Source organism: Diabrotica undecimpunctata, chromosome 2 (assembly GCF_040954645.1).
Source record: "Diabrotica undecimpunctata isolate CICGRU chromosome 2, icDiaUnde3, whole genome shotgun sequence".
Lineage (NCBI taxonomy): Eukaryota > Metazoa > Arthropoda > Insecta > Coleoptera > Chrysomelidae > Diabrotica > Diabrotica undecimpunctata.
The window spans coordinates 79,331,455-79,358,580 of NC_092804.1; the positions used below are offsets into that span (position 1 = coordinate 79,331,455).

The following is a 27,126-nucleotide window of genomic DNA, read 5'->3' on the forward strand; positions in this document are numbered from 1 at the left end:
GAAATAAAAACTCGTATTGAAAAAGCCAGAAGCTCTTTCAATAGCCTTAGGATGATTATCTGCAACTTATCTTTAAGTATTAATACACACTTAAGAATTCTTAGATGTTACGTCTTTAGTGTCCTCCTCTATGGAGTAAAAAGTGGAGCCTTACAGAAGATGCCATAAAACGATTAGAGGCATTTGAAATGTGGTGCTACAGACGTATGTTGAGGGTCTCATATATACACCACACAAGTAACATAACTATTCTCCAGAGGCTAAGAAACGACAAAGAAATTATTAACATAGTAAAGAACAGAAAATTGGCTTACTTCGCCACATTATGCATAATAAGAAATACCGACTTCTACAGTTGATTCTACAAGGCAAGAGTGAGGGTAAGAGAGGCCCTGGATGTAGACGTACATCCTGGCTGGCCAATCTTAGGAAGTGGACTGGTCTAACGTCAACAGATCTATTTCGAGCTGCTGTGAACAGAATAAGATGGGTCAACGTGGCCTCCAACATCTCTACCCAACATCTCTAGAAGATAGGCAAAGAAGAATAATTTAATCAAGACTCTGAACGATACTCGAGAATAAATGCCTATCGAACTTGTTTTTAATACCTTATTTTCTTATCCATGTTTCTTATATGTGTTTTTTATTTTATTATTTTCGTTCTTATCTCTTATATGAACTTCAACACAATCACTTTCAGCTTTCAATAATTTAACTATGACCGAAATCCTTTAATTCTGCAAAATATTTTATACTTGATTGTTAGTTTGCCCTTATTGATAGGAATACATTTTTTATTTTCTTCATATTAAATTTAATCTTCATATCGGAAATCGATTCAACTTTGCTTTAGCATTCACTTTGTATTTTGCTATATTATAAAATATTTTATATTTTTCTTTACAACTCTTGTCTCTTTTAAAATAGATCCAAAAAGATTTCTAACATATCTTTGAGATATTTAAGAATCGCTAAAAAATCTAAACAAAAAAATTAAAAAAACTCAAACGTTCAAATACAAGAAATTATTTAAGCGATTCAAATCATATTCAATACAATTAGAAGCAATTTATATACGTGATAAATATGAATGAGGAAAATCATCATTACAAATTCTAAAAATTTACAATTCCATTTTCATTTAACACTCATTTTATATATTTCCTTTTCAAAGCTTCCAATGTCCATCGTTACATAATCCACTTGTTCGCTTAAAATTACAGAAAAATAAAGTGTTATTTCCCTTCAATTATAACTTATTCCTTTTGATACTTTCGCTTACATTTTCTTTAAAACATTAATTTACTTAATTTTTTCTTATTTCCGTATTTCATAATTAATTCCTACTTTACTTCCACCAACTACACAAAATAACTATTTAACAATGGCCTCTGATTGTCATGTAAAAACATGATTTTGCAGGATCGCCATATAATATCGCTAGATTGACTTGGGAATGATTCTGGCGCTAAGACAATTATTTCCTTTGGGAGAAGGTACAAGTTCTTTTCAATATTAAGTAGTTAATGAAAAATAAAGATACATCTTAACCCAAAAAAGTCTACATTTATTAGATTTTCCCCATTGAATGTAAAACTAGGCTCTTACAATCACAATATTGCTTACACAGTAGAAGCGTGATTTTAAAAATAGAGTCACTTTATGTTCCAAGTTAAAAATTCAAATAAAGAATAATTCAAATAAGTAATATAATATTTTATATTATTTAATACTAATCGACTGTTGACTTGATTTTCCAATAGTATATAACTACATAACTACTCCTTATCACAACACAATAATCAGTCGAATGGCTTACACTTGGTTTTCTCTCCCTATCGACATCATATTCAATTACATTTCATGATATACCAAAATGTTTACTATATTTATTTCTTTCCCTCTTTCTTCACAATTCCTTGAGCCTTTTTCTATACTCCGCAATTCTTCTATGAGCCGTCTGTGTTGAGCTAATGCTTTTTTATCATGTAAAGTCAGTGTCATAGTCTTTACAAAGAATAACTTCGGATTGGCCCAACAGACATGAACATTTCTTTTAATACAAAAAAAACTTTCGTTTGGAAGACCAGCGCTGAAGCATGTTTAAAAATTTCCTTAATTATTACCCTTAGAAAATTACCTTCACGCCACCTATGGTATAAACTTTGCTAGAAGCCTTAAAAATAACCCATAACCAACGAGCGATTTCTCATGCCTGTTCTCAACAACGAAATAGCTCACCATAATATGTCCTTGCCCTTATTATCTTTATGTTAGTTAAATAGAAACCATTCCTCTTAAAAAAGAAGTTAGTTTCTATTGTCGAACAACCCAGCCTACTTTATAAGAAAAGCTGAGATGTTGGTTTTCTATGAAATAATCTTTCCTGTCGAGAGTAAGTAGAAGTTATAGAAAATAAGGCCACACCGGACTTGTCAATTAAGTACCATTTTCGCGTGGCACTCTTCGACCAATACTCCCACTCTTTTTTTTTATTCCTAGCTTGTCGAAATATCGAAAATCGAGTTCATTTTCGTTGTGGTTCCTGTTGCATGCGGTTGTCTTCATCAAATGGCGGTAAGTGTAATTTCAATTCACCACTATCCATCTATCTTCATACAGTGTTTCCTACATAAAATATTTTCTCTTTTGTCGTACAGGCATCTTCCAATTCGATGACACTGAGTCAATTATGTTTGCCGCTTTCTTCCTCCATCCATTCAGTTCAGTCTATTCAATTCCGTCTAGTCTAATGTGAGGATTGACCTGATGTATTACCTGTACCTACATTAATTTGATGAGTGATGGCTGATTGAATCCACCCTAATTCGTTACCTTACCTAAGTCATCTACGCTGCTTGAGAAGTCCCAATATACATGTTGCGAGTGCAACCTGTCAAGTGCCTTTGTCGACGACCGTTCTATGAAAGAACATCATTATCTGTGACTACCTGCCGCCGACTGTAAGTACCTTCAATTGTGATTTACCGATGGTTTTTTTGATCCAAAGCTCATCTTTGCTCCGGTGCTACCTAAATCGTTAGGAATTGATTTATGACTCAAATTCAGTGCATTTACCTTATTTATGGTTTGTTTATTTTGACTCCAACCAAACGAACTATTAAAAGCATAAATCTACGGTATACATACATACGCTGTATGATCAGATTTGTTTTATATGTAGGTTATATTTATGATAGATTTTATACACATATTTTGAGGTGATCACAATCAAACATTTCAGTAACTTCATGTTTACGTATTCTCAAGGTTTAAAAATCACTTATTTGTTTTATTTCGAGTTATATCAAATATTGACGTAGATACAACTATATCATTCCTTGCCTTTTTCTTATTCTTGAGGATACTAAATTACTCATAATTATTTTTGAGAAAATATTATTCAAAAATATAATAAATTGTGCAGTAACATATCTCTTTCTATTTAACTGTTCAGTAAAATTGTTATAGCGCATTTACTTTAACTATACCTCAGTATAACCCTGTTGATGAACTATTTGCCTTTTATTTTTTTTTTATTATGTATATATTTATTTCTTGTGCATGGTGTATCTCTCTCAGACATTGTTATTGATTGATATTACGATTTGATTTATTATATAAACAATGTATACGTGGCAAAATATTAAGTGTGTACCGCGTAACCATAATAACTTTTCTCTCGCAGTTTATTTTATTCTCGCGTGATTATCTTAATCTTAACCGTTCCTTACCTTTCTCGTTATCTTATTTTATATGTCGTAGGTTTCCCTGTTCCTTTAAAAATAGAGTGGTGCCCAATTATTTCCCTTCTCTTTATTTTCTAACTTCCCTTCCCTTTATCTTCAATACTCCACTAACTAATTCTTTGTATTTGAGCTGCAATAAGAACCCCTACCAAGATACCTCTACCAGTCAGAACCTCTACTCTGTCATTAAAGAGGGGACAGCGCTCTGTCCACTGTGATACCGAGAGAGTATCAAATTGTTTGCTGTGAAACATCTAATGCGGTGAGTCAGACTGGCTGCTACGGTGGGGTAGCTAACACACGTCAGTTGTTATCATCGACCAATTATCACAGTAACATCATTAGATGCAGCATCGGCTATTACTAAAAAATCTAAATATTTTGTTTTTGATTATGCCATATTTTTTCTATGTCTCACATCAATCAGGTATCCCACGACGATTAAATTGTTATTTTTTTTTATATAAATATGCATCCCAATACGTTTGTTTTAAATTTGTTTCTTCTCTATTTAGTTTTTCAAGGTTATTTAAGTTGTTTTATAATCAAAAACCTTTAACTAAGACCACAAATATTAAAATAAATTAACATGAATCTTAAATTACAAATTAGATCGATTTCAGATACGCAAATACAAATATATCATATCAGGGATGCAACAATTGTTTATGCTTAAAAAATATGAAGTATGAATGAAATAAAAAAATAGAATAGTGAGATGTTATTAAAAAGTCATACATGCTCTCATTATTTGTCTGAAAGAGACTTGTTAAACAAGAACTTAAATCTGATTTCATGTAATTAAATAAACTAAGCTTAAATAAAGTCGTCTAAGTGATGATACTGACAATACCATTTCAAAGGTTTATACTTTAAAATATACAATAACATTTGTATAAGATAATTAGTTAGTTTTGTTTCAAACAGACTATAGTTTTATACTCTGTTTAATTGTAAAAAATCTCAAAAACTGTTTCTGATTTAGACGCCGAAAAGCAATTATGATTTATTTCTAAATAGGTATATAATTGATGAAAAAAATTTCTATATTACATTTTAGATGTACATACCTGCTAAAGGGATAATAACTAAGGCTATAAGTGGACTCCATTTTAAATTTACAATTTTTCTTGGCATATTGAGTCAGCATGACTCACTTTTTGAAGCTTCCTTTCGTAATCGTTTAACAAATCTTATTTGGGATCTATTGCCAATTCCTAAAAAACCATTAATATTTTTAAACAAATAAGGAAACAATATTGCACTTATTTAATGTAGAAATAACGTGGACATTTTTTTAATATTTGCTATAGCATAAATGTTTTAAATGATGTGCAATATTGGCGGAGTGTCAGGAAATACGGAGAACGAAAAGACAAACTTGTTATGAAGCTGTCGCTTCGTATGGATATTATGAATATTCTCTTAAATGATTTTCAAGTGTAGACGGTATCGAATTAATGATATTATAGTATGTGTATAAATTTTTACTGTAACCTTGATGCAGTGACCTAAATTGTTGTCATATTTTTATATTTTTTTGATTCAATACGGTTCAAGTTGTTTTACCTTTCAGACACTTAAAATACAGATTCTTTGATATATTTGTTTTTATATAATTGTTAAAAATAATCGATCACTATAATATTTTAAATTTTTATTTTTACATATGTATCTTTTTGTATTCTATGTTTATTTAACTTGTTTTTTAACTTTGCATTTTTTGCACTTGGCATCAGTATGCCCGTTCGACAGTGAGAATTATCCATAAACTCGGATGTAGGTCATTTTGTAGAAAGCTCTTTTTTTATTATTCCATTATTAAAGACCGTCAGCTTAATTCATCCGTCCGAGACAGGTTCTTTTCTTTTCTCGGTCATCTTTTATCATCCTCATTCCTTGAGCCCTTGCGAGGGCATGGTGACACTGTAAATATTGTTAGCTTGCTTTCTCCATTTGTTGCGATCCTTTGCCATAGTAATGCTTTATGTAGGGATTTTCTCACCAGAGTGTTCATTTGGTTTGCTAATCGTGTTGGAGATCTTCCTCTTGGTCTTCAGGCTTCTATCTTTCCTTCTACTACCAATAGTTCTATGGTCCCCGTTCTTCGAGCTATGTGGCCTAAGTAATTTAGGTATGCTTGGTTTACTGTTTTTAATAGTCTGTCTTTTATATGAAGCTCTTTCAGAATTGACAGGTTGGTTCTATATTCTGTTCAGGACATTAGTCCATGTAGCAATGGGAAAAATAAGGGCATTTACTAACCATCTTTTATACCGTCTACAATAAATTACTAATTAGAATATCCACACAGACTTCTCCTGCTTGTCGACTAAAAAGAGCAGCAATCCGCTGACATTCACTTTCCGCCCAACCTTGTTAAATTATCGTGCATTTCTGCGTAGGCGTCCATTGCACATTGTCTTGTCAGGTGAGATGTTAGACAGTCAGTATTAAATTATTCTATTTTTAGCAGCATTGCGAAGTATTTCGTAACTCTGGATTCCTGTCTATTGGTGAATATTAAGCAGTCATGATATCTTTTTACCTCCTAGACATCTTACTCTCTATCTTTCTTTCTAAGTACTAGTTGCTGTGTATCGTTTTCCTCGTAACATATTCCGTCTCATTAACACCAACAAAATAACACTCCCTAATTACTTATTCCTTTAGCATCCCGCGTAATTAGAGAATCCTTAAATCGTGCGAGTAAAAGAAAGACAGTGTGTGCGGGGAAATTAAGATATGGATACCGAACAACTCGGAAAACTTGGAAAACGGATGGAAATAATAATCGACGAATGCTACGAAAAAGTACGAGACTGGCCACATGGAATATTCAACGTTTAATGACCAAGCGAATAGAGGTCTTTCTTTGAAAAATATATGTGAGCAAAAATATTAGTTTCCATTACTGTCCACAAGTAACCCAGAAAAAACATTAAAAGAGGGAGGAAGTAGACAAGCAGATCATAAAAATGCATTTTTAGAAATGGACATTTGCAGAAATGGGCAAACAGTTGTCGTTATAGGAGTATAAGTTCCTAGTGAAGATGCTAATGCGCTCACAAAAGATGAATTTTACGAAAAACGTTCTTCTAAATATAAATCAAAACAAACAAATCTGCACACTAGGAGACTTTAACAGGTCAGTCGGAAGAATAGAAAGCAATACCATAGTGGGGAAATATGGAGTAGGAATAGTAAACAACATTGGTGAACGACTCTTAGACCTATACCAAAACTTATGTTAAAATTATCTGCAATACTTCATTTTGGACAGAAATGATCTCCATACTGAAAGCGTTAGATATTTCAATAGCACAGTTTTCAACATCTTCACAAGAAATTTGATTAGCCATGAAAGTTACATTAGTCATCAGTTTTTTAAATGAGATAATCATCTTTCAAACTCACTTTCGATGTTTCTCAGCCGTTGAGAACTTGCCCTAGCATTCACTAATTAATAGCTTGTTTGTGAATAAAACTATTTATGACGCTAATCATGTGGATAATAGTTTTATTTTTACCTTGCAGCTCCAGGTTAAGGATATTCAAATTATTCGTCACATCCGATAAGAAAACTAAATCACGGAGCCATTTTTCGTTTTTAAGTATCTCAGTATCATCGCCTTGTTCAAGTAGAAAAGAGGAGATTTCAGGGAACTTGCTGATGAGTGATGCAACGGAATGAAAAACGAAGGAAAGTCATGGTTGACTCGACACAATGCAATAAATCCGTTTTTATTTCCAGTCATAGATGGTGCTCCATCTGTTGTAATGCGCACGAGTTTGTAAATCGGTAGCTCACATTGTTTTACAAAATTTAGAAAAGCTGTGTAAATAACTTCTACGTGAGTTTTTTCTTTCATCAGAGGTAGCACTGTTAATAATGATTCTTTAGCCGACATATCAAAAAATATCGTTCGGATAAAAATACATAACTGGGCAGTATCAGTCACATCGGTAGACAAATCAAACTGCAAAGAAATATATATAGGTTCTGGATTCTAACACCTGGATTATGGAAAGATCGACTAAATTTAATATTGTTTGTCAATATAGCTGGAAATATGATTAAAGTTGTTGCTATTGTTACGATAAATATATGATTCATGTTTAACTGTAAACATTATATTTCTCATTCTATTCCATTCAAGTCTTTTCTAGATCATACACCAGCCGGCAGAAACTCCAGCTAATACCTGACGGGTCTCCTACGATTCGAAGTTTCCAGAAGAAGGTCGAATGAAAACCAGTCCGGGTGACCTTCTCGTCTGTTCAAAGGGAATCGCCGGAATTCTAGTCTAACGGTTGTTTAGTATAAATATAGAGGAACCTTTTATTTAAGTTACAGTTAGTTTTGAATATGAAGTCGAGTTTTTAGTCCGAAATAAATATTGTAAATAAATGATATAAATTAAAGTAGTTGTGTTCTAGTTCTTAGTGATAAGTGTAAAACTGTAATAAATATATAAAGATTCTAATAAACTTGTAAGTCTTATAAATGTAGAACCTTTGATAATAAATAAAGACAATAAATTAGATTAATAGAAACAGTACACTATTTATAAATACAAGTAAGTATTTTCTTCCTGTTTTCTACCAAGATAATCGCAAAACGTGGCTGACGAACGTACTAGCTTTAGAACAAAATGAATTTTAAATACATTGTTTTGCTCATTTAAATATCGTAATATAAAATTTATTTAAAGATTTTTTTAACGGTTTGACACAAATGTTCAGCTTAAGTTTCAAAGTTGTAATTCTGTGAAAGTAATTACAGTTCTAATAGGTAAATGCAAAAATAATTTAATAATTTTTAAGTGTATATATACCCAGATAAATAATTACTAATATAATACTTACCATATGCAGATACTTCCTTTTTATCATTTCTCATGACCTGCCCATTCTGGATATTTTGAAGGTAAAATGTTTTCCATACGTATTTCCAACTAATTTTCGTTTTATTTCTTTGTCGCTGTTGCTTTAGTGTAAAAGAACGCCGTATTGCTTTTTTAAGATCTAAAACTGTAGTACCTTTCTGTGGGATCTGAAAAATAAAAAAATCTCATTTTTTCTTTTGCTCTATAGGCAATTTAACGATCCGTTTTTTATCAGTTTCATGTCGACTGCCCATTAAGATTGATCTCTGAAAATAATCGGAAATGAAATCTAAAATTTTGGATTATCACATAACTGTAGCTGATCTACACATCTAAAATATTGACACATCGGTGTCACTTTGGTTAAACTGAAAGTCGCCAACAACTTTATTAGAACATTCTATATATTATTAAATGTTTAGTCTCTGCGTGTAATTTTAGACACATTTTGCATAAGGTGCCTGAACAAAGAAGAGCTATAAACTAACTCGGCACAATGAAAAGATTTGTTATACCGGGAACGGTAAACGCCATATTCACAACTTTGACAGCATCTTTAATGATGCTTTTGGATGTACTGCCTTTGCACCTTAAAGTAAAAGGCACTGCGATTACGATATCACACATATTAAAGTCATCTGAGCATTAGAGACCAAAGACCATAGTTATTTGTCGTTACACAGGGAGCCGCTCCTTTAAATAAGAGGAAATGGACAATCCCCCAGATTTTTCTTTAGAGTCAAATGGGATACTGGTATCAAATCGACAAGAATAACTGGTAAAGAGGGAAAGATCAGGGATAGATTTTTACTACCAAAAGATGGAAAAAGAACGTTCCTTACTCTAGGGAAGTATTCTACTCTATTTTCCAACAGAGATCACAGCCATATTGAGGTGTACTCATGGACTGTAAGACATCAACGCAAGGGATAGGCATATTAGTACTTGTTCCGACAAACAGTCAGCATTGACTGCTCTTGCTTCTTATAAGACAATCTCGAAGTTGGATTGAGAATTTAAGGACGCTCTAGATAGATTAACACATCACAATAAAGTCCGTCTTCTACAGGTACCGGCATCAGAAAAAATGAGACAGCAGATGATTGGTTCGGCGCCACATAAGTAATGGAAGAAAAAGTTGAGTGACACTAGAAGAAACTCTAGATTTCTTATCAACTTATCACCACACATAGACATCTTGGATATGATGCAAAATCAGAATACAAGATAATGTAGGTAAGGTGAGGAAGGGAGTGAAACCGACCTGTACAATTTCATTAACTGCCCATACTTTCTCCTACAACACCACAGGTAGTTTATTGCATTTTTATTGACAATAGAGGACATTCCCCGGTTGTCCCAGTGAGCGACCACAATGGACTTTTAGTTTCAATGTAGGGGGTGGATCCATTCGTCCAAACTTCATTCATTCATATACCATACATGAAAAATTTTAAAAAGTTCTCAAAAAATTTGACAGATAGACAGGATTTTAGATATTGGCAACTCACCTACATCTACGGTTTTTTGAGAGATTTACATCACAATCCTATTTTAAAACGCAGCAAATTTATAAATGGTACGCCATTTTTAAAATCTGAAACCATAGGTATCCTTAAATAAAATATAATAATTTATCTATATAAAAGGCTAGAACGACAAGTCACACTGTTTGTCCGATAGAGTAACTACGCCACCTAGGAAAGAAATCGAAACTACTAACATCTGACATTTTAATCATATTTTGTTTTTGAAACGATACGGTTGATTTATTGCTAATTTATTCTACAAATTGATGATTTAAATATACTTTTCCTAATCAAAACTAGGAATAACTTCCGAAATTTTTGTCCATCGGCACAGAGAGTAGACGGAAAATATTCGAAGAGAAAGTAATGGTTTACAGTTTACAGGTCGGGTTTACATCTATTAAAATAATTTCCGGTAATTTTGCTGCGCATCAAGTGGGCGTGTTGATTGTAGGATTTTCAAAGTCTTTCCTAGTGGTACCCAAATTCCTAGTTTTGTACACATACGTTGACCTTGAGTAAGGGCTATGTTTATTTTGCCTATGACCATAAGTATAGTATAACAAGAAACGTTTAAAATATGTGAGATATACCGAAATTGTAGATACTGAAACAAATGTTTTCGTTGTGTATACTCTAACACAATCGGTAACATTAAACATCGGTCTAAAAATAAATGAAAACAAAACAAAATACATGGTCGTCTCAAAACAAGAACGACAGCGAATAAGGCAAAACACATTACTATAAATGATCACAACTTCGAAGTGGTTAAAGAATTTAAATATCTAGGAGCAACAATCACAAATGACAACAAATTAGAGCGAGAAGTTGAAACGAGAATAATGACAGGAAACAGATCTTTCTTTGCAATGCAACATCTAATGAAGTCAAAACTTCTTTCACGAGATACAAAAATCCGGATATATAAGACCATAATACGACCAGCAGTCGCGTATGGAAGCAAAACGAGGACGCTAACAAAAAGAGAAATAAATAAATTGCTGGTGTGGGAACGTAAAATTCTTCGAATGATCCTGTAGGGCGGCCTAGAAAAAGGTGGAAAGATGCACTCAAAGAAGATCTAGAGAAAATGTGAATGCGACAATGGGAATTACTGGCACAGGACCGAAAAACATGGAAGGCAATAGTAAACCCGGCAAAGACTCACGAAGAGTTGTAGCGCCATTGATGATTATATAGCTTATATGCAGATATGCATAAAAGTCGCCCGGAAGAAAGTTAAATTATAAAACAAGATATACGATCTTACAGAATTTTATTAAATACAGCTATGTGAATAAAAAATAAATTTAATCCATAACATTAAAAAATTAACGATTGCATAATGATATTCAAAATTGATTCAACCAATGATATTATCCTCTAATTAGTGTGAAAAAACACCAATCGTTTGTAATTAACCGGATCCTAACCTTGATAGATATTTACAAATGCAGACTTACATATTTATCCCATACAGTCACTTTCACTAATACTTGTTTAATGATGTATTCAAATATTCTAATACATTTTTTAGGTTACGCTTATATAACGTAAATTTTTAAAATTCAAATGACTGATATTTATACACAAAAAGATAAAATTCGCACCAAATTATATTACAAAGTAAAAAATTGTATTGTATTGTAATTTCAAAGCATTTGATACAAAAGTACTCAAAGCATCATCCAAACGTTTGATGTTTAATTTGATAAACAATTTAGAAAGCACTAATAAAGAGTGTTTCGTGTATTAGATAATTATTTTGATTACTTTGCCACCAATAACAAATTAAATAGCAATGTAAAATATTTAAATAATGTTTAAAGACCTAAGCCTTTTTTCAGTACGATAATATTAGTGTTGGCATGGTGTTTATGATTGTCTTCGAAATATTACTTTTAGTGATTTTGTAGATTTTTCTGGTTTCATTGTTTGAAAATTTTGTCAACTGATTAATATAAGTATTCGGTAATATATTGCTTTCGCATTGAACTACATATTATGTAACATAATTTCATTATCGTAACCGATTGTCGATATACGTATGTATTGTATATAACGTACTCAGATTCTTTTCTTTTTCTCATCTTTTCGCATTTGGATGCATTACATGTCCCCTCATCCAGAAACTAATTTTATAAAAAGTATTTTGCACTCTTCTCGCCCAGGGGTCGATTAAAGCATTTTTATAAACAATATAAGGTAGACCTCGCACCTAGCATAGAGTAGGTGTATCTCTCTGGTACAGTCGGTCCTAAGTATTGGGCACATTTTTGCATTCTTAGTAAATAGATCTTAAGTGGCTTATTAGCTAGATTAGCGCAAGATTAGGTATATCAAAGTAAAACATAAGGAAAAAACAACAGGATATTATATTTGAATTCTCGTTGTTTTAACGAGTAATTATCTCTCTCTAGTCGCTTCCTACAATAACAAAATCTTTCCCATAACTTATAATTAACTTTAACGCTAATGTTGACAGAAGGTAACGTAGAATATCACCGGAAACTTTGGCTTGAGAGAGAGAAAGCAAAGGGATGAACGTCTAATCGAATTCTGCCGATAAAATTACTTGGTTCTTACAAATATGTACCGAGTTTTACCTTCCAGAAAGGTGTCTGTGGAAGTTCCCTCAAGATGGACAACAAGATAGAAGAGTACAGAGCCAAGTATATTACATCTTAATAAACCAGAGGTTTCGAAACAATATTAAAGATGTATAAACTTTTCTCGGTGATAGTATAAACTCAAATCATTTATTTTGCCCCAAAGTACAACTTAATTAAAGAAATTTAAAAAGCCAACTAAGCTTAGTAGAATATATCTCGACCCCCTTAGAAACCCCTTAAATACTTGAACACAGACCACAGCAGATAAATGGAAAGCAATACACGAACTAAGGAATATACCAAACGAAAACAAAACCATCAAAGAATGTTGGTACGACATATAAAACTCAATTCTATACTATATAAATATACTCAATACTATAGAAAAAGTAAGAGGGCCTCTAAAAACAATTAAAATATTGACAAAAAATGAGTGTATGACATATGATAACCTCGACCTGATGGAATCTAGACGGAAATATAAAAATAGAAATATTAACAAATATATCAAAGTCAAGAAACTCATAAAAAGAAAAATTACACAAGCCAAAGAATTTTGGCCCCAAAATATCATGTAAAGAAATGCAACACCTCCATAAAATACACGACAATGTCAACCTACACAAGAAACTTAAATATAATTCCGAAATTCATCATCATCAACTTGTACGCAACCTCTGCTGGAAATAGGTCTTTCTAAGCTCTTTCAGGTAGTTTAATTTACCAAACACTGCCCATGTTAATTCTATGCGACGTGGGAGCTCACATGTCTGAATAACTCTGCCCAATCGAATGTTATGTCCTAAGTTTTATACGACACAAACTGCTCAATATACTTTATACAACATTATTATTCGCTCATCCATACGATCGGCTGTAAGGACGATGTCATCTGCGAATATCAAATGACTGAGCTTCTCTCCATTTATATTGATACTATACTCGTTCAGATCTGCCTTCTTACAAGTATGTTCTAAAAGTGACGTGAGTTGCTTTGGAGAGACGGTGTCTCTTTGCTGTACTCCTCGCTATATCCAGAATTCCGAAATTAGAAAACTGAAAATTGCTCACTTATTTAAAAACGCAGATGGAAACATGTGTAACCACGAACACCAGTACAAAGAATGGGAGGGATACATCAATGACCTTTTTTGACAATGTTTTTCGAGAAAATCCTACACATATACATAGTACCTGCGACAATCAGATAGATAGAGGTGTCAGTATACTGAAATCAGAAGTCAGAAAACCAATACAGGAAGCCAAAAGTAATAAAGCACCTAGACCAGATCAAATCACTGTTGAACTACTTAAACTTTTGGACAAGGAAAACATTACTAACTTAACCACTCCGTTTAAACATTTTAGAACGAATGAAAAATAGCGAATGAAATTTTATGTAACAATAAAAAAATTATTCTTGCAAATAATACATGGTCGTATAAATAAAAAACTGGAAGAAAGAATAGATGATAGTCAGTTTGGATTCAGAAACGAACTAGGAACCCGAGAGACGTTATTTGCTTTTAATGTGATAGCTCAAAGATGCATTAATATAAATGTGGATGTGCAGGTTTGTTACGTGGATTTTGAAAAACCATTTGTCAAAGTAAAACATGAAAAATTAGTCCAAATTCTAAAGACAAAAACAGACAAAAGGGACTTAAGAATAATAACAAACTTCTACTAGAATCATATATAAGGAGGAGTTAGATAAGGAAAAAGACTTAGATAGAGATACTAGGGGGAAAATACTAAGAATGGGGAACATTAAGAAATGCTATGATAAATATAACAAAACTAGTATGTGAAAAATGATATAAAAGAGAAACGGACACCATGGTGGAATAAGGAGAACTATGGTCAAGTCCAATATGAAGATGAGATAATTGAGACCTTTTGTTAAATAGCCAGTTCATATTTTTTACTTTAAGATCTAGTTGTGTCCGTTTAGTTTTAATGTGCGTTGTCCATGTAAGTTTTTCATACAGATGCAATCCCAAGTATTTGACAACTGATTTTATAGGAATGGGAGTATTATTAATATAAACTTGTGGACATGTAGATTTTCTTGTCGTAAAAGTAATTTGTACTGATTTGCTAGCATTCACACTGATCTTCCATCGCGTAAGCCAGTTTTGTAATTGGACTAAATGATTTTGTACTTTTTGTGATGCTACATTAGGGTCGATATCCACTGCCAATATTCCCGTGTCATCGGCAAAAGAAGCTAAGAAGGTATCATTGCTGGTTGGACCGTCTGCTGTAAATATCAAATACAGAAATAGGCCCAAAACGCTACCCTGAGGTACGAAAGATTGTATGATGTGGTAATTTGAGTAGCTGTCTTCAATTTTGACTTGGAAGTAACGGTCAGTAATATACGATTTTAGTATAAAGTATAGTTGGTCTGTTAGGTGTAATTTCAGTTTGTAATCTAGAAACACTCCAGCGCAAAGCTTTTTCTCTGTGAGAGTTGTTTTAATTATATTTACTATTCTGTGGCATTGTTGGATGGTTGAGTATTCACGTTTGACAAGAATAATTTGAGAACATGACTTATTAATGATATTGTTCTGTATTCACTGCCGTCTTTAGCGTTGGTATTTTTAGGGATAGCGCAAAGGATGGAGATTAATCATTGTTCCGGTATATGTCTTGCTTTGTATATTGTGTTAAACAAGTCTACTATAATGTCTAAGGTTTCATCATTTATGCATTTTAAGCTTTCTACTGGGATTTAGTCTAGACCTACTGCTTTGCCATTTTTGCTGTTTTTTAATGCCATTTTAATTACCTCTTTTAATATCCTTAAAACCACACCATCTTCTACTTCTACTTCCATCTGTTTTGTCCTATTGTCTTTATATTCTGTCCATCTCATTGATTTTTCGTTAGTATTTAACACTAGTTTCCCATTTTTATCTTTCAGTATTCCCGGTTTTCTTTTTCTATTGTTGTGAGGTACTTCTTTAATTTATTTGTGTGGGTTAAAACTGTCGTGTCTTTTCTGGTATTCTTCAATTTTTGCGCATTGCTGTTTTAACCATTCTTGTTTTGCTTGCTTAATTTTGTATTTTATTTATTTATACACTTTTTTGTACATCTGATTATCTTTGTTTTTATGGTGACGTCTTTCTTCCATCAAATCTAGAATTTCCTCCGACATCCGTTGTTTCTTTTTGTATCTGGTTGGTGTCAGAATTTCTTTTTAACTTTTATCTATTTCTGTCTTTATTAATAACCCTTTTGTATCTGTTTCAGTATATTTATTTGTGTCGATGAGTACACCTGTTGTTCTTCGTTTTATTATTTCCATTTGGAGCCTAATTTTGGTCACTACTGAGTTGTGATCTAATCTTATGTCGGCACTCGCTATATATTTGTCTAGCTTAGTCACAGTCTATTAGGTTTCTTACAATTTTCTCTTCTTGATCTGCTGGTGACTTAAAAATGGGATGGCTGGTGCTACATTTGTAGACATATCATTTTGTCCAATTGTTTTACCCTCCTTACTTTTTGTAGTATATGAGCAATTTATTTTGTTATTTTAGACACTTGTATTTACTGTCTACTGATTTTACTGAATAAACTATATATTATAGTGTGTATTAAAATACTTTTACTTTCTATGTTTGACTATTATTTATATATTTTTATTATATATATTATTATATGCTTCTGTTTTAACTTTTGCTACAACTAATCCCGATATTTTTTGTAAGCCTTATAATTTTGAAGATTTATGTTAGACCTTTATATAGTTTTCTCTTTTTTAGCATTCACGCATTCTTTTCTTGTCTTAAATAATATTAATAAATTAGTTTTAATACATACTGAAATACGAATATTACCTAAAAGATAATAAGTTAAATAATACTTTACAGTAGTGATTAAAAATTATAAAGCATGTTTACGATAAATAGTCCCAAAATGGTGCTTAGTATTCGGAATTTAAAAATGTTTTAAATGGTTTAGTTGTATAAGTCACACGCATTATTTTGAAATAACTTTTAACCTTTAACAATAAGACCAACAAAAGAGATGTGTATCTTAATAGGTTGGCCAAATTGAATATTTATAATCACATTGTTCAAGAGACACTGGTGCAGTCTATATAGAGTTCATAACTGCGATTAAATAATACATATATTAGAAGCCATGGTTCACGAAAACTTTATTTTTAACACTATCGATGAATTAAAAGATCAGATAGTTTTTTGTTGGAACCAATTCGACCAAGAAATTATTTACCGATCAATTGGACAGTGGCGTCGAAAACTGCAAGCTGTAGTAAATAACCATGAAGGACATATCCATAATAAATTTAGTTAATTAACTTTAAGTTGTTTTATTTAGTTAAAAAATTTGTATTACCTTTTGAATATAAAAATAAATTTAATAAAAATACTACGTACGCCCTTTCAGAAGGTGACAAATAAAGACAGATTTGAAAATTTATAAAACTCCTGTATTTACTTACAAACAAAATTTGTACACACAAAGAATAAATAATGTGTTTTTAAGAATTGATTTCAGGATCTAATTTATGAATACAGTCAATCAATAACGTTAATATAATATCCGTTTCACCCTTTTTGGCCGATTTGATATTAAAAACCATTGAAGTAAGATGAAACTGTCAATAAAAAAATTACCAATGGAAGAGAGAATTCTAATTTCTAAATTAAAATCAATCAATCACAATTGAATTAAAATCATCATACAGCAAATTTCTGAGAACTCACTAGAGTTTAATAGACCAGCATTTCTATGTCTAATTGACTTAAAATAAGCATTTGAGAGAGTAATATTCAAAGATGCAATCCATCATCTATATAATAGAGAAGTTCCCATAAATATCATAAAAACTATTGAAAACATCTATCAAAACAGCAAATTGGAAGTCAGAATAGACGGAAAACTTATAGAACCTATAAACATAGACAGCGGAATAAGACTCATTGAGCCCATATGCTCTTCAATTTAATCATGGATGAAATCATAAAAGTGTCAACAGAGGAAGACCATATAGAGCGGATTTCGTAATACTTATCGATAGCCCAAGATGAAGATAGTTTGCAAAGACTAGACCACTAGTAGCAAAATGGGGAAGACCTGTGTAATCAAAATAGTAAGAGATAAATCACCAATCGGCAGAAGAAGTATCGCACGACCGCGTAAAAGATGGAGAGACAACCTTCCATAGAGGTATAAATCCGTACTTACAAACAGATCTACCGACAATATTAAACGACATACAATACCATTAATTTAATTTAAACAGAAAACCTTTAAACACGAGCTGTACATGACGGCTACTAGAAATGAGAATTAAGTAAAGACTTACATATTGAATATTTCCTATTTACCGGTGAAACTAGTTACAGTTGCTTAGGTGATGAATTAAAAAACATAAATCCGTGTTTAAAATTCTAACTTACCTGTATCTAACAGAGATATGATATAACTCTAAACATGCCTCGAGTATGATTCAACTCATCGGACAAAATCGGTGAAATGAACTATACATAAAGTTAATACTTTTGGAATTGTAATAAAACATAGGTGCATTGGAAAACGGTCCAACTTGTATTGCTGTTAGTAGTATTATTTGTGCTGTTGTTCACTTAGGTCTGTCAAAATAAATTATGTAAATCTTTTTTATTTATAACAACATAAATAATTTCATTAATAAGTTTTATTAACATTATTGACTGATTGCGGTTTTAAATTTTTAAAACTACAGACTACTATTTGTGAACACCTTGTAGCATTCACATCTCGGGATTCCGAAATAAATGCCTAAGAAACTATACTCACTGAGTTATAAATGTTCAAAATCCTGTCTTTGTCAACATTTTTGAATAAAAATCAACAGTTTTGATCAAAAAATGCATATTTATGATATATTTGGTACCTTATACAAAATCTGTTCAAAATTTTAGACATATGTAATCTGAAAATATAATAATATATAGGGGATTCCATCAAAAATAACAAAGTTGATAGTGATTTCCGGTTTTAAAAGTATTAATAACTGCCTGTAAATGTTTTAGATGTGTAGATCAGCAACAGTTATGCCGAAATGTACATTTTCAGATTTGAAAGTCGATTATTTTTAGAAATAGGTCTAATGAGATGTCTATGTGAAACACGCTGTATACAAATATGTGCTGTTTTACTACACTCTTATTATCTTTACTAAATATCAAATCAACTTATACCGAGTTCTTTTGTTTCGAACAGATTTTATTACGTCATTAATCCACTCATACACACCAGAGACCAAGGAACAGTCAAAAGAGTGGAACTTCATGCAGCGAACGGGCAGAAGGCGAAACCTATCTACTTGAAAAGTGATGGCTACCGTTTTCTGGAATTCAGAACGTGTGATCTACATTGACTACTTGTAGAAGGGCAAAATGGTCACAGCGCTCTGCCATGTCTAAGACGTCGAATTGCAAAAACAACGGCCCTATTTGGCGAAGAAAAAAGTGCTCTTCCACTATGATAATGCACCGGCTCATACCAAACTTGAAAAAGTCACTCGCCGGACAGCAATTTGAGTCGAATGAGGAGGTCATCGCCGCCACCGAGGCCTACTTTGCAGACCTCGAGAAAACGTATTTTTCAGGCGGGTTAAAGAAATTGGAGCATCGCTGGGTCAAGTGTATCGAGCTAAAAGGAGACTATGTTAAGAAATAAAACGCCACTTCTTCAAAACTTTCGGTCTTCTTTTGTAGGCTAATTACTTATCGGACCGCCTTCATATTATATTATGGCAATTGTTAATACATGATTCAATGAGACATTAAACTTGTCACGTATAAAAGTAGTAAAAATAACCTCAAGTAAATTACTTTAAGATGGAAGAAGATATTGAATGAAATAAATAAATAAAATGAAATCAAATTATTAGAGAAAACCACAAAGAGAGAAGTTGAATTATAAAAGGTGAGGGAGGTTGTGTGTTCAGGACAAAAATAAAAAAATATATATATATATATATATATATATATATATATATATATATATATATATAAAAATTGTTGGAAAACGAATCGTAGTCCTAATATAATTTAGAGAAATATGACAACTGGCTTCAGAGATGTAATTGTAATACTTTCACGAAAAAATAAAAGAAAAGGGAAAACTGGAAAGAAAATAAGACTACCAAACAGCGGCCAAGTCAACCTTCTAATTTTGATAATATGTCTTGGAGAAGCATATCTAAAAGGAAGCTAAATTAGCTGTATTAATAAACACAAGCGTATAACAATCTGCTTGGATGAGCAGCGATATCTCTAGATATCACAGGCGACCTTACATTCTCCGCTAAACCTTGTAATGTTCTATTAGCAACAATTAAAATATCTATTCAATCAAAATCAGGACATATGATAACAGCCAAGGCACTTCTCGATAATGCTAGTAAAAGTAGCTTTATATCAAGGAATCTTTTTGAAAAATTTAGCTGTAAAACCCTCCAACAACCACTTCAAATTTCTGGAATTGCCCAGAGCTCAATCATGTCTAACATAATGGCAAATCTTACAATTTTCTCTACTAATGATAAAAGCAATAAACTTAACATGTCTTGTTACGTACTCGATAGAATAATTACCCCACTATCGCAGACACATATACCCCTAGAATTGCTCGAAATACCACACATTTCCTTAGCCGACAGTGAGTTCTTTTCAACTTCAAGCATTGACATTTTGATAGGTGCTGACAAATACTACGAACTCATTACCAATGGCATCGTAAGATTAGGAAAAAATCTCCCTGTACTTCAAAACACCTTTTTTGGTTGGATTGTCGCTGGCAGTGTACCTCATAATCATCTACAAAATAAAAGAGTATCCTTATTTACTAAAACTTCTAATGTTATCTCCGAAAACACTTCTTCCCTTAACTCGCTTCTTCCCAAATTCTGGGAAATGGAGGAAATACCCACTAAAAAACTTCTCAGCCCGACTGAAGAAATTGCTGAACTTGACTTCAAGAAAAACTGTAAAATTGTAGAAAACGGACGATTCCAAGTCAATCTTCCCCTTAAATGCCCCTCAGAGCATACTAAACTAGGTGACTCTTTTCATATCGCTAAAAAACGATTCGAAGGCTTAGAAAAGAAATTCCAATTAAATCACTCTCTATTTCTTGAATACAAAAGGTTTATCGATGAATACATTACACTTAATCATGCACCATATATCCCACTCACACTATACAATAATTTATCCGAACACAAATATTTTTTGCCCCATCATTGCGTGATAAAAGAGAGCAGTACCAGCACTCGATTACGCGTTGTTTTTGATGGATCTTGTAAATCCTCTTCTGGAACCTCTTTAAATGACATTATGCTCACAGGTCCACAGGTACAACCTGATCTATTTGACATTATTTGCCGTTTTAGAATACCGCAATTTGTTTGTACTGCTGATATTCAACAAATGTACCGTCAAATAAATATCAACCCAAATCAAACCTTCCTGCAAAATATACTGTGGAGAGATGATCCCTCTAAACCACTTGAATGCATTGAACTTACTAGCGTAACGCACGGCCTCAGATCTTCAAGTTTCTTATCTACTCGGGCTATAAAAGAGCTTGCATCCACTAATATCCAAAAATACACCCTCGCTTGTGAAGCCTTACTTACACAAACTTACGTAGACGACATCCTTTGTGAATATGTGTGTAGAAACCACATATCACGAATTATATACCGTTCTAGGTATTATCTAGTTCAACTCACAAATGGGTTTCCAATTCCACAAGGTTCACTGAAAAATATTGTAACAATGATCAACCCACTTCATATGACATCCAAATCGAAAATGCCTCTAATAAAGTTTTAGGACTTTCATGGAAACCTTCTCCAGACACACTCTCAATTTCAGTACCTGAAACCCCAACTAACACTCGCGTTACAAAAAGAATTGCCTTATCCACTCTAGCCAAAATGTATGACCCCTTAGCGTTGATAACTCCTGCGATTCTACATGGAAAGTTATTCATTAAGAAACTTTTCCTTAAACGAATGGACTGGGACGATATCTTGCCTCCCTCTTTGGAAAAAGAATGGACAACCTTTGTAAATAATATACCTCATTTAAAGTCCTTAAAAATCCCACGCTGTCTATTTCTTAATAAGAAAGTACACATACAAATTCATGGCTTTGCTGACAGCAGCGAAATGGCTTATGCAGCATGCATTTACTTTCGTACTGTATACTCTGATAACACAGTTTCCTGCATACTGGTTACAGGAAAATCTCGGGTAAGCCCTATCAGGACAACTACCCTACCTAGACTTGAACTCTGTGCCATGTTACTCCTCTCAAAACTCACCAAAAGAATCATATCAATATATGAAAACAAACTGTCATTCTCTAGTGTCAATTTGTGGAGCGGTTCAAGGATACCACTATCGTGGATACAATCTCACGCATCCCGCTGGAATACCTTTGTTTCCAATCGAGTTGCTCAAATCACTGAATTGACAAATGCCTTTCACTGGCGCCACATAAAATCTGCAGAAAATGCTGCCGACTACCCATCTCGAGGATTACTAGCCCAAAATATTTTAAAATTAGATTTATGCTGGTCAGGTCCTTCATTTCTGAAAGACCCTAATCTAAATCTCGCTCATTTTAATGAAAAAATTAATAAATGCAATTTACCAGAAGAGAGAAAAATCTCACTTCTTACCACTAAACCTACCGAAGAAAATTTTTGGCATAAAATATTTCTAAGATTTTCTAAATTTTCTAGACTAGTGCACGCAATGGCATATGTTCACAGATTTATTCACAATTCAAGATTTCCCACTAAAACTCTTACTGGTCCACTATCTGTCTGTAGATGAACTTCTCACGTCCACTAACTCAATTTGTAAAATTGTTCAACACCAACACTTCAGTTCAGAAATCTCTGAAATCCAAAATAGCAAATCACTCTCAAATAAAAACATGGTCTCACTTAGCCCATTCATAAATCACTCTGGTTTTTTATGTGTCGGTGGACGCTTAAAATATGCAGACATTCTAGAATATCACAAACACCCTATTTTACTTCCCTCTAAATCACATGTAGTCACTCTACTGCTTTCACACAAACATACTAGATGTTGTAAAAACAACCTGCATAATATTGTAATCGTATAGTTATTTTATCAAATTGTGCGCTCAGGTCGTCAGCTATCGTGTTAACGTGTGTGCGACTGATTTCCTACATCAGGGACCCGTCCTCCCCTAGTTATATAACTTAGGACAGACAGTGCCAATTTACCTCTCGGCAAGTGAAGGCCGGGTGTGTGTGTTGTCGAAAAGTACGTAAGCCGCGTATGCGCTATCGTGAGCCGGTGTTTTCAGTGTTTTGTGTTAAAACGTATATAGTTGGTCTCTCTCAATTTTATCATTTCATGTATATCTGTTACTGCCTCCCCGCACTCACTGTAAAGCTAATATTTGTATAACTCTTTATGTAACTATCAGAATTGCGATAATTGTTAATGTTTGAACCAGCCCTTAAGTCTATTGTGTAAATAAATCGAAGGAAAATACCTCTTAATTGTTTTATTGCTTCAGTGGTCCTTAATAAATATTTTGAAGCAATTAGGTGTTCAAATACGCCTCTCTTAAATGTGGATAGTTTGGCAACAAAGTTTACCCTTTCCACCACTAGACTTGGTCATGTCGGACCACAAGCCTTACTTTCCAACGTCAGACAAAGATTTTAGTCTTTGAATGGCCTCAGGGAAATTAAGAAAATTATTCGAAATTGCTCTACTTGCTTTAGATTTCGCGCACAACCTGCACAGCAAATCATGTCTATGACTATGGTGGACCACTTATGATAAAAACATCTCGCCTTCGTAAGGCCCCTTTCACAAAATGCTATGTGGCACTCTTTATCTGTATGAGTACAAAAGCTGCCAATATTAAACTCTTATTCTCTCTCTAGTGACTCCTTTTTACTAGCATTAAAACGTTGTATTGCTCGTAGAGGGAACCCCTCTGTTATATTTAGCGATAACGGTACCAATTTTACTAGTGCTAATAACTATCTTCGTGAACTTTATGACTTCCTCAAAACCTCTAAAAATTCTACGTCAATTCAAAACTTTGCCTCAGAAAATCTAATAGAATGGAAGTGGATACACCCTCATAGTCCTCATTGGGGAGGAATTTGGGAATCCGCAATAAAATCGACAAAGTTTCATAATATTAGGCAACGCCCACTTGACTTTTGAAGAATTAGCTACTGTACTAATTCAGATAGAGACTATATTAAATTCCAGACCAATTTGCCTCTATCTAGCGATCCCGCCGGTTTAAAATGCCTGACTCCAGGGTATTTTCTTATAGGCTCTGCACTCACTTCTTACCCTGAACAAGGAATCACTCACATACCTGAACAGCACTTTTGGAAGAGATTTTATTTGGAATATTTAAACAGATTACAAGGACGGCCCAAGTGGTTTCAAATTAAAGAAAATTTAAAAATTGATGATCTTGTTCTCTTAAAGGAGGATGAGACTCCCCCCTTAGGTGGCCTTTGGCCAGAATATTAGAAATATTTCCTGGCTTAGACGGAAAGGTCAGAGCTGTACGGATTCGAACTAGTGAAGGAGTCTTCATTAGGCCTATCACAAATCTATGTCCCTTGCCTCAAGATTCTTAATTGCGATTGTTGTTTATTACTTTCTTCTTGTTCCTGCTTACTTTCTTGTTTATATATCATAGGTCTTCTGTATCTTCTCACGTTCCAACTTAACCATTAGATCTCATACCTTTCTTATCTTTCTACCTCGTTATTGAATGAGGCATTCAACGGCCAGGGAGTATGTTCGGATTTGATCCAAACTGGCAACAGCGCTCCCGCGTCCTACCACTGACCACTTTTTGGTACAGACCAAAATTTGAATCTGCGAAAGATTGTACAGATCTACAGATCTCGCTCTCTTTTACGTTTAACTGCCTAAGAAGACAGACGGCTCTTAATTTTCAACTGCCGCATTTTGTGAATCATCCGATCACGTGTTAACAATTGTAAGTGATAATATTTCTTATATAAAGCAGAGAGCAAATAAGTGGTAACTGTATTATTTATTGAATGATTTAAAAGTATACTGGTTATAATTGAAAAAATACATTTCTATTGAGTAAGAAGTACTTTATTTAAATACACACAACAAAAGAACCACCGCTTAATGGAAATACACCAAAGTCGAAGGATTTCAAATCCGCAAATGTCGAAGCATTTAACTTAATTACTTGTACCCGGCAGATATATTTATTCGGCTACACTTGGACAGTGCAGAGGAGCCCTGCCCGTTTCCAAATACAAATTAAAAAAACGTCGAAAATATGGCAATATTTTAATTATTTTCAAAAAAAGAAGTTTACAGCGAAAGTAGAGAAAAAATACTGTAGTGGGGTTTACTTTATATTTGAAACATAAACAGTTAAACCAAACAGTTTTGAATGCATTCATGGAAGGTAAGAACTAGGCTGATATTTTAAGACAATTTTAGTTACCCAGTTACAGTGTATCTTAAATAATTTAATCCTATAATGAAAGGAGATATATAGAAAACATCAAAATCTAGAAAAGCAACAATTTTATCCGACAGACATATTAAAAGAATTTTGCAAACTCATCCTTGCAAGTTCACACCGAGAATTATTGTTGAAATCCCAGAAACTATGTTTGGCTCACGGACAGTTCAGATAATATTAGAAGCAAAGTTCTTCAGTAGACGCCCGGTTCAAAGTCGCTAGTTTCTAGAAGAAATATAGAGCAGCAAGCCCGGCATTCGCACATCCGCATTTAAACTGGACAGTAGACTATTGAAAAAATGTGCTATTTGGTGAAGAAACACGATAAAAAATGTTTAATTCCGATCGAATAAAACGTGTGTGATGACCAATCAATAGTAGATACAATCCTAAATATGTAACACCGGTAGCGAAATATGGTAAACTCAGTATTTTTATGATGTTCTTTCTTTGTTTGTTGCTCACAAATGCCTTACACACTTCATTAATGGCACCAAGGATTGATTTATTTAAAGAGATACATATTTATAATGTAAAATGTCATTCTCCCTTATTCAGGGTGGGAAATACTACTGCAGTTGACTGTCCCCAACAGAACAACGATCCAAAATAATAGAATTGTTTCGAGAATTGTTTAAGACTGATTTTGAATTGTTTAAGAGTGATTTTAAGAAAATAACGCTAGAGTTTTGGAGTGGTCGGTACCATCCCCTGACGATAACATAATTAAAAATTTATGGAAAGAAGTAGAACGTCGTAATCGTACACAAATGTTTCGAAATAAATAATCGTTGATAGATAAAATCAGTCACGTTTGGACAAATCTTACATAAGACGTAATTAAAAAATTAATTGCTTAAATCCGCGATATTGTTTACAACTAATAAATAATCATGAATATTTTATAAACAATTAATTTGACACTTTTAGATATTATTATTAAGTTAGTTCATTTTCTTTGTAATATCTAAAATAAAAAAAAACTGTTAAAAACAAACTTGTCGTACTCTTTTTTTGTATATATGATTCTACATAAGGTTTATCTTATTATACTTATTAAAAGTTTTTCTAATGTGGTTTAATATTGCTTTAATTTTAGGGATTATATATACAGAGTAGACCAAAAGTCTGGAAACGACTAATTATCTCTTAAATAGATGGTCCGAGTTGTACAAAAACCGAGATACGGCTATATTTTGTTTCCTTTCTTTGAACAATATTCGTTTTTACGATTGGTAGGTTGCTAACCTTGCCAATCACCCTCCACATTTTATCCGAAATTAAAATAATATCTGTAAAAGTTAGTAAAAATTGTTGCATGCACCACACTTTGGCGAACTTTGGTTACCGTTAGTCTTAGAATATTTTACAATAAACTATTTTAAAGTACAGAAATAAGCTTTCTTTTTTATTTAGTAATGCATATATAAATGTACAAGAAAAAAGTTATGAGAAATTTAAAGAATAGCCGTAAAGTAGAAAACTTTGAATATAAAACCCCTTTAACGTTATAGTTCCTTCTAGGCCTCTGTTTTTGAACATAGTCAATAGCCTATAGTGGGTACTTAGTTAATTGGGCCGTTTTTTATAGAAATGAAATTGTACCTGCCCAGAAAAACAAGTTTAGAGTAAAATTTAATGAAATAGAGTTTCAGAAAGACGGAGCTGTAGCTCATTTGCGTGTAAATGTTCGGCGTTATTTAGATCAGACATTTTCCGGACGATGGATTGGTAGGTTAGGTAGTATTAAGTGGCCTCCTCGTTCGC

The 27,126-nt window shown here is 33.0% G+C and overlaps 1 protein-coding gene across 5 annotated transcripts in view; it reads right to left on the reverse strand.

Annotated features, from left to right (window-relative positions):
- LOC140434690 (carbohydrate sulfotransferase 11-like) overlaps positions 1-27,126 on the reverse strand; it is a 70,114-nt gene that overhangs the window by 21,986 nt on the left and 21,002 nt on the right. For 3 of the 5 annotated variants that reach the window (XM_072523131.1, XM_072523133.1, XM_072523130.1), the window contains exons 2-3: positions 8,621-8,807; positions 4,822-4,968 (exon numbers count right to left, since the gene is read on the reverse strand). The exons of 1 other annotated variant lie outside the window; for it this stretch is intronic. In XM_072523131.1, the coding sequence (XP_072379232.1) occupies positions 4,822-4,888 (67 nt within the window). In that variant the 5' untranslated portion in view covers positions 4,889-4,968; positions 8,621-8,807. Of the gene's footprint in view, positions 1-4,821; positions 4,969-8,620; positions 8,808-11,635; positions 11,785-27,126 lie in introns of those variants that run through there. One more of the 5 variants, XM_072523132.1, reaches the window with a different exon arrangement.